Source organism: Erpetoichthys calabaricus, chromosome 1, assembly GCF_900747795.2.
Source record: "Erpetoichthys calabaricus chromosome 1, fErpCal1.3, whole genome shotgun sequence".
NCBI classification, from domain to species: Eukaryota; Metazoa; Chordata; class Cladistia; order Polypteriformes; family Polypteridae; genus Erpetoichthys; species Erpetoichthys calabaricus.
Window position 1 is genome coordinate 314,615,144 of NC_041394.2, and position 9,634 is coordinate 314,624,777.

At 36.8% G+C, this 9,634-nt stretch overlaps 1 protein-coding gene across 1 annotated transcript in view; it reads right to left on the reverse strand.

The window, feature by feature from the left end:
* Nucleotides 1–7,944, reverse strand: part of samm50l (sorting and assembly machinery component 50 homolog, like) — a 34,832-nt gene extending 26,888 nt beyond the window's left edge. Inside the window, exons 1-4 of the mRNA XM_028817670.2 lie at nt 7,782–7,944; nt 5,114–5,224; nt 2,490–2,591; nt 1,116–1,203 (exon numbers count right to left, since the gene is read on the reverse strand). Coding sequence (XP_028673503.1) covers nt 1,116–1,203; nt 2,490–2,591; nt 5,114–5,224; nt 7,782–7,802 — 322 coding nt within the window. The 5' untranslated portion in view covers nt 7,803–7,944. The remainder of the gene's footprint in view (nt 1–1,115; nt 1,204–2,489; nt 2,592–5,113; nt 5,225–7,781) is intronic.
* Nucleotides 7,945–9,634: the final 1,690 nt, after the last annotated feature.

A 9,634-nucleotide genomic window follows, 5' to 3' on the forward strand; every position in this document is an offset into this window, starting at 1 on the left:
ATGCACTAGCAAAGAACTTAAGCAGATAACAGGACTTTTACATGATGCCTGGGTAATTCATATAAACATGGATCAGACAGCAATGAGATGTAAATGTGGCACAGAATTTTCTCTGCATTTTCATACACTGAACTCAAACCTGACTGCATTATGGATGATGTACGGTTTATCAACACTGCTGTAAATAAACACTGAAAACTTTCCTGCCTAGCACAACTCAGCTGAACATTGATCAGTGAAAAAGGACTAATGAATGTGTAAAAGAAGCATTTCAAAATAGGCAAGTTAAGTGGTTTTCTCGGAATATCTAAATGGTGGGGATTAAAACCAAAAATCTAATACTTTCAAGATAAGATCTATGTCCACAGGTGTTTGACAATCATGTAAAATTCTGGAGATTCAGAAAGTCTAATTTTTAAGACAGATGCATACAGTATCTGCGTGACTATAAAAATGTGCAACTCTATACATGCAGCAAGTACCTCAAGCTGTGCTGATTAATCATCTTAACAAATATATCCAGACATTTTTTTTTATCTTCTTCTTTCCTCTTTCAGAAATGGATACTATGATGTAATGTTATTCAAGTTATTTTTTATTTAGAATAACATAACTTTTACATAACAGTCCAGCGTATACAGAAGAAATTGTAATAAAAACACATAACATATTCAGAATAAATTTACAACTGCTTTAGTGGGGATATTTAGTGAAAACTGCAGTGTCCGACTAGCTCATGTATGCCTGCTGTTATGTTCACTGTGATGAGCATGCAAGGACATGATGCATTCCAAACACAGATTTTTTTAGGCATAATATACACAAATAGATGTTATCATAATATGTTTTATTTCAAACATTGTCTTTATTAAATGAAAGTTTAAAATTCATATGATAGTCTGCTACCCCAAATTCTACCCATTCAAAATTATAAATACTGATTTTAACAGAAGTATTTCCTGAGGGCTTTCAACCATGGTAATAGCCACTGCATCACACTAAAAGATGCAAACATGTATGAAGATACGTAACTTATGTGTAAAAGATGTCTACAAATTTAAGAATAGTTTACACTTGTAACATTTTTATTTAATTCTTTAATAAACAAATGGTACCTTGACAGGTATCAATGACAACTTCTACTTGTCGAAAAATACCCAAACGTAAAAGCTTCTCCCTAGCTTCATGAGCCTTTTTCATGACCTAAAAAAACAAAATCAGGAAGAGATCAAAAATGTACTGGAGGAAATTCAGTATAAGTGATAAAAAAAAAACATAAAACACTTTTCATATAATCAATTTACTGTTTGGCTAGAATAAAATTTTCAGAAACATCATATGTAGGGAAATGGTGGCCAGTTTTTTGCTGTTGCTAGTTGGGGGAAAAAAAGGAAAGAGAGAGTGAGATTCCATGTGAACAGTATAAGCTGAAAATACATTGCAGTACAATTAGCAGCACCCTATCCATGTATAGTTTGCACACTCTCCCGGGGTCTGTGTAAGTTTTCCTCCATGTACTTCGGATTTTCTACTACTTCCAAAATTATGTATGTTGTAGGTGGACTGATCGCTCTAATTGATCCTGAATAATTGAGTGAGAGTGGGCATTCATGCCCTTTATGGGACTCTGTATGCTATCACGCATATGCAGCATCTGCTGTATGTACGTACACAAAATCAAAGTTCATGAGCCAAATTTTTACAAAGTTTTTCAGCACTCTAATCAAGGGCAACCTTATTAATTTTAAAAACTTGTGTTCATGCCTCACTTCCCATTTGTGATGTGATGATACTAATTAAATTAAATTTCCTAATAGCTAACATATCAGATTTAACTCGATACGAATAAATAAAAATAACTTAAAATTTTAGTATGGATTAATATGCCTCTTGTGGCAAAATACACTTCATGATATTATAAATTACAGGGTTACTGTCAAACAATGTAGGTGCATCAATTCAGAGTCAGGGCAGCAGCACAGTGCTTAACTTTGCTGTCTAAAGGACACATCATTCTCAATGTGAACTCCATGCATCATCACTTTTTAAGGACTTTCTTCTGACATCCCAATGATGTGTGTGCTACGGTAATTGGCAATTGTAAATTGCAATGTGTGAGAATGGATGTGGGTGTGTGCATAAATGGACTCTGCAATGAACTGTAAACTTAGTGAGTTTGTTCATCATCATGGCAGCAAAAAAAAAAAGTAAAGATCTGAGAATTGCTACTCTGCTACATTCCACTAACCATATGTATTATATTCCCAGAGATAAAAAATACAATTTAAGAATAATCTGATGAGGTATAATAAAAACAACAATGAGACATAAATAACATATAAAACAAGTTAGGCAATTGGATTTATTTCAAATTAAGCAATTGGGTAGGAACAAAATTGTAAACTGAACTTTGGACATTTTCCAAACCCATAGACAATTGCCGTTTTATTTCACGGCAAACAAGCATACACTAAGTAATTAAGACTTACGTCAATAAGGTTTTTTGCTGTAAAGAGTTCAGCAATTTCATATCCAAGGAAATCTTCCTTAGTTCTACCCAGGCCATCAATATGAACACGTTGGACTATAACCTGTAAAAAAAAAAAAAAATTATTATAAAAACCCTTAAGGGTTCAGGTAGTAAAGTGATCTCCTAATTTAGGAAATATACAACTCTGAGAAACCATGTGCAATGCCACTCTTTATTTAGGAGAAGATCAGTTACATAAAGTGCGACAGCAGCTTCCACCAGCAGCTATAGACACTTCAGTATGCGAGCGACTCTCCACGCTAGTGTTTAGATCTGGCAGTGCCATGCTGACGGTGTATATGCCCACAAAATGAAGTCTGACTGCATACTCTGTACCACTGCTCACATACATGTACTTTGTCAACATGCCCTTGTTGATCAAACACAGGAAGCTCTGCAGTCTGTTTGAGACTTTACGCTATAGGAAGATAAGTAAATAAATATAGATAGACAACATTCGATGTGGCGTTTATATAAGTAACATATAAATGTTTTTCATATAAAGACCATCAAGAAACATAATTGCAAACAGAACTTTGCACAATACCCTGGCGAGCTCTGTAGATCCTGCTGTTTCATTGAAGGACATGGGTGTGGCAGATTCACTGGCAGAATGACGCCCAAAATGTTGCTGCATCCAAATGGTGTCATCTTTCACCTTTATACCTGGTGCAGCTGCGTTGTTCTTATGTGTAAGTGGACGTTTCTTGCAGGGAGGGCTTCTGTTCTCTTTCTCTGATGTAGAACCCACATCCTCATCTGAGTTCACCTCTGTTATAGCACGTCTTTATTTGAAAACAGCAGTGTCAGTTTGGGGGGGTGCACAAATGTGACTGTGAGAATAAAACTGAATTTAAAAAGAGCTAACCTTTACAAGTACCATAAATTTACACTGGCTGTTACTGACTCAAATCAAATGGATGTTTTTTTTTCTATAATAGAAACAATAAGAGCAGCTCACTACTCAAAACAGTAAATCTAGGAAGGGCCCAGAATCAAACCCATAACCTCTTGACTATGAGTCAGCAGTTGTTACCGCTGCACCACCCAAGCAGTCGTGTCAGCATCGTACCCTAACCCGATTTCTTTTTCTTTGGTTATATTCTTGAATAAAAGCGCACTTGTTTTGTTATACTTGTACCTTTTGTGAAAGTGTTTATTTGATATTTAGACTTCAGGCTTTACACATTATACACTACATGTCAAAATTTTGTCATTAGTACTATAACATGAAACTTTTCTGTTTTAGCTATGTGTTCAACATTTCTTGCCTCGCATTTCCTGTCATCCCACATTTACCCAGATCATTGTAGACACAGAACACAAATGAAATGCACGTATTTCAAATAACGATATATTATTTACCCTATATAAGTCCAGGCACCTCATACCCAGAAAAACAGACTTGAGCTGGGAGAACTTTTTGTCTGACTTGAGCTTCAGTTGTGGCGAGGATGGGATAGCAGGCTGCTTCCTGCTTATGCTGATCGACACATTTACAAAAAAACAAACAAAAAAGACACTAATGGAGAGGTACGATGAAATTTAAGATGACCTGGGATTACGACTTTTTTCGTAGGCTTCAGGGATTCTAGTGTTAAACATCTGCCTAGTAGCGTGTTGATGACATGAACATCTTAAACTCACTGGATCCTGTTAAACATGCAATACAAAAATGCATCCCACGGCTGTTAAAAGCAGACAGTGATGGAGGTTTACTTGAAGTAGCTCATTCCATCTCATCTCACAGGTGGCCAATCCTTGCTTTTGGCTGACAGAGGTAGATTCTGAATGTCTGTTGTCATATGACATTTGTTGAAATTATTTGTGTTTGTGAATTTTTTTTTTTTTATGTGCTCCACCATTGCGTGTGTCTTGTCATTATGATGTTGCGTGGATAGTATGCCGCTGTATGGCGGTTTAATGAAATAAAAGCCAATTTTCGTGGGGCATTTGCTGCTTGCACAGCAGTGGAAAATATTTCAAATATGCAAAGAAAAAATCAAAACAACTGCGAGTGTAAATGCAGACTCTCACACAGGCACTTTACAGCACAATGAAATCCACCTTATAAATGAAAAACATAAATTTGGTTTCTTTCTTCTCTCAGACCTTCTTTATATATTGTATCAATGACACCCACGTGAAGTCCTGAAAGATACTCCCAACCTTCAACTGTTTGATGAAATAATTAGACCACCCAAAGGACAAGAAAGATTAACTTCTTCTTTGGACATTGTTACGGTGCTTTGGAATTACTTTCTTAATGGTTTTCTAGCTTGTATTTTCCAGAAGCATATCTAAATGTAGAAACTTTTAAATTCTTTGTGCTGGAACAAACAAAAATTAATGTGTGATAAAAAATTGATAACACTTATGTAATGCTGCTTTTTAGCACACATTTCTTCATTCATTCATTTTCAGGTTTTTTAGGATAACTCAATGTTAAAAAATTATATTTGAAAAGTTATATATCAATTATCACTTAAACATATAAGAGGAACCCTTACAAGAAAAAGAAGTAATGTATTAAATGTAAAATATTACATGAGGAAGGATATTTTTTTAAATAAAGTTACTCACATCTTTGTTTTCTAGGACTTCCTGCTTACTTTCAGGCTGCACTTCAACAAATTCAACATCGTCTCCATGAACTCCAAAGTCAGGCCCTGTCATAGGGAGGGGATCCAGACTCTAGTAGTGAAAAAAATTTAAAATATTCCAACAATAACTTAAGTAAAGATTGTACAATGGCAAAATTAACTGTTTTTGTAGAAATACAACAACCTTTACGTTATTCAGCATGAAATACAATAAAACATAAATGTATGTATATATTAATCAAAAATAACATAGGATAAATGTACCCGGTCTTGCCCTATACAGATCTGGTAAGGACAGGGCACCTTAACCATATATACAATACATACACACAAACATATTGTATATACAGATTTTGTACATATACATACACAATATAATATATATATATATATATATATAAAATATATATACTGTATTTCACCAGTCATAGCAAAATCAATAGCCTAGTTACCGGCGAGTAGCAGTGACCATTCCCACCAGCATTCACTCAAACCGAAAGTTGCCATTCCCTCCCGTAACCTTAGATCCTCTTCCTCCATCCATCTGACCGTCCCTCTCGCCCGTCTAACCACCATGGGGAGCAGAGCATTCAGCCGTTCTGCTCCCAAGCTCTGGAATTCATTACCTACCGAGCTTAGAAATACCAAATCTTTATGATCCTTCAAATGTAAACTTAAAACGCACCTGTTTAAAATGGCTTTTTCTTTATGATTACAGTGGCTTTGTTTGGTTTTATTTTTTATATTTTCTGATGTTTTAAGTTGTTTATAATGTGTCTTTTATTTATTTATATATTGTTTGTTCGGTGTCCTTGAGTTCTCAGAAAGGTGCCTTGTATAAATAAAATGTATTATTATTATGTTATATATCTATACACAGTGCCATCCATAATGTTTGGGACAAAATCAAATTTTCCTTGATTTACCCAATCATACTTCAATCATGTCTGAATTGTTTGACTTGTAATTTTAAACTGTGGAACAGCGGGGTAGATCAAATGAAAAAGGTGTTTTTGTCCCAAACATTCTAGTGGGCACTGTATATAAATGAAATGTTAAGAAGGCTGGCTCTCTGGCTCCCCTCTGCCTCTCCCGAAAGTTACTGCTGTGAAATTTTTCCTGCCTACAAGGCATAAAGGACACTGTCTCAGGATTTAGTGAACAGGAAACTTGTGTGTTTTAAGTCAGTTTCTTTCAAACTGTGCGAGACTATACAGTAAGTTAAGTGAGTTATTAAGGGATGTCATGTTCTGCGATGGTGCTGGTGTTAGATTGTTCATTCAAGGATGCATGGTGGCTATGGTTTATGTTTAGGAGCAACGAATAAATGCAATTTCTCTGTATAAGATATGCAACTTTTTAAAATATTTATTCATTTGAGCTTGATAATTTTGTTACATTTAAAGCAGATATGCTAATGTAGAAAGAAAATTGTTAAATTTCAGATCCACGCGTTAATATTTTAAACAAGGACATTCCTTCTGAGCTATTTCAGTAAGGTACATTATCGATCTATTTCTGCCATCTAGTGGATATGAAGGGCTAATAATTTGTTGTTACATCAAATATGTTTGCTTAAGAAAGTTCATTTTCTGCCTTTCAGAAAACCAGGCACTTATTGTATATTTAAGTACATATAAAAGAGAAAAACATTCCTTATTGCTAGTTCCATTAAAGTGTTGAAAGGTTTAAAGAATAAAAGTGTTGATTTCCCACGTCTCGTGGTCTCTACACGGACACGTGCAGTGTGTTCAACTTGCCTGATTCAGCAGTGCATACTTGTGAATGTTGCTCACTGAGCAATACCTTCTGAAGCATCTTTCTTTTCTAGCCACAATAAAAAGCTACAGGACTAATTTGTCAGTAATCGAGTACTGAATTTTAAAGACGGTGTAATTATTTCAGATGGCAATAATAAATCAGAAGCTGCATCGCAAACCAATGGCAACAGAATAAGCGGTCAACGCTCCATCTGTCATCACTCTGCAACAAACAGGAGTCTCTCTGATCTAAGTAAATATATAATTTAACATATATACGTAGCAGAATATTGTGTCTATTTATCACTGAATACGTTGCACCGACTGTATGCTTGCGGGACACTGCCTCCAATGTCCCCTTGACCCTGCTCAGGATATAACGAAAATGGATGGATGGATGGATGAGTGAGTGAGTGAGTAGGTAGCAGCAAACGATGTAGCTAACTTCAGCCTCGTCCAATGGCTAAACTATGCATAGTTTTAACAATTTATTTCAGAAGAAGTTTTTTCACCCTTGGTTTGCTAAATAACGATTTTTGTCGGGGGACAACAGAAAATGATTTGCGGAATACCAGTAGTAAAATATACAATGATTCGTCAAGCAGCTTATGTTTTATCCAACTAGGAAAGTATAATCTCTAAATAACGTGCATTCGTCCGTCATTGTTTTAAACAACCTTGATATCGGTCTGTTCGCATTTTAAAAATACTAGCAATAAATTATTGCTGTCACAAGCTAAAAGTCACAAAACTTTTGCTCTTTGACAGGCAAACCCGCCTTTCGCGGCTGACACCCAGCCACTCTCTGGCCTACTACTGAAAAGGCACAAAGGACAGGCATGTCATATTTTACAAAAGTCACTTTTCATATTCACATCTTTTTCTTACCCGGGCGTGAACTGTCCCCATATTTCTTGGCGCCTTGTCTAATGGTACTTATGACTAAAAGCAGCAGTCTCCTTTCCACCCAGCTCTATTTTTTCAAGAAGAATACGGTCAGCGCCATGACACTACGAAGACCCACCCTTCTGTGCTATCATTGGGCGAACGGCAGTGACGAGTGCTTCAAAGGTTGAATGTCACTTGGTTGTAACGACAATGATTGCGTGACGTCATCATCACAGGCTAGCTTTGGGGGTGGGCGTGACTCACGTGTGGACGTTGGGAGCAGGAAGTTACTGGGTTGGATTTAAGCCAATGTTCTGTCGATTCGTCTTGCTTTGTCGGTAGTTATGTCTGTCAGGCTGTGGTACTGTATTGAAAAATACTACTGCACACAGTTTCGGCAACATTAGCAGCTAAAATTAATCAAGGGTTATTTGTAAGTTAGAGGAAGGTGCTTCTAAATAAATCATATTTTTACTTTAATTAATTTGTAAAACAAACTTGTTAACTATGACACACTAACTTAATTATGTGCGCAATAATCCTGAGCACCACTGTTTGACAAATAGCATGTTTCGATAGAAACACTTGCCGCACATTCGAAACCTACACAAAGTCGGCAAATTCAACAAATGTTAAAAGAAAAAGTCTGGACTCCTTAAAACATGACTTTCGTTAACAGCACTGCCTTGCTGTTCAAAGCTGGGTTCGATTTCAGGCTCGGTTTCATTATTTGTGTGAAGTTTTCCAGTTCACTTCTCCACATATTTTTCTTCCCGCAGATGTACGTTATAGGGTAACTGAAGGACTTTAAAGCGTGTGCTAACTAGTGGTTCCTTTTGGGATGGCCCTGCACTGCAATGGATGTTGCTGCAGTTTCCCGATAGTGGAACGTTTAGAAAAAGGATGGAATAACTTTTCGTGGTAGTAAATTCAAGAAACCTTTCGCCCGTTATTATTTTAACATTAGGGTGTTAGACTGTTGGATCGCCAATAGCGAGTTGTATTAACGGAGCATAATGATTAGAGTTCCAAAATAAGAGGAGCATGGTCAGAAAAAAATCGGTATGGAATGGACCATACAGTACTTCCATGTACATTTCACTTTAGTGATACCACAGGAAATCACTCAGTTGAAGCTTTTACAATACAGTAAAACCGATTGCACAGTAAGAACATTAACTTGTATAAAATTTGTATAAAAATGTCAAGTGAAATGATCAACAATTTGAATCAAGTGAATAACTTAAATATTTAATTTTAAACCAAACACATGACATAAACAAATTGTGTTTTGTTGACTTTTACAGATCTGTTGCGATGTGTTTGTGTGAGTTTGTTTCTTTCTCTTTAAGTCAAACAAGCTCAGTTATTTTCACTTATCAGTTTCTCAGAGTATGTGAGCGTGTGCTTCTGTGTGTTCATACATTGTGAAAGAAGCCCGGACACAGACAGACACAGCCAGAAGTCCAAAACACACGTTTTTATTTCTCCCTGTTCTTTTACAGCACACACAGAGCAGAAATCACCACAAACTCAGTCCTTTCTTTTCTTTTGTCTTCCACTGCCTCTACTCCTGTCCTCGCAAGCTCCATCCTCTGCCTCCTGACTCCAGCTCCCTGACTGGAGTGAGGCGGCACCTTTTATAACACACCTGGATGTGCTCCATGATGTCCTTCCTGCAGCACTTCCTGGTGTGGCAGGAGTGCTGCATGGGTGCCCGGAAGCACCCCGGGTGTACCTGCTTCCTGTTCTGGCAGCACTTCCTGTTGCAGCGTAAGTGCTGCAGCCCATGTCTCCGGGACCACCCGGGTGGCCATGGGCCCCAACAGGGTTGAGCTTCTACACTCTGATCC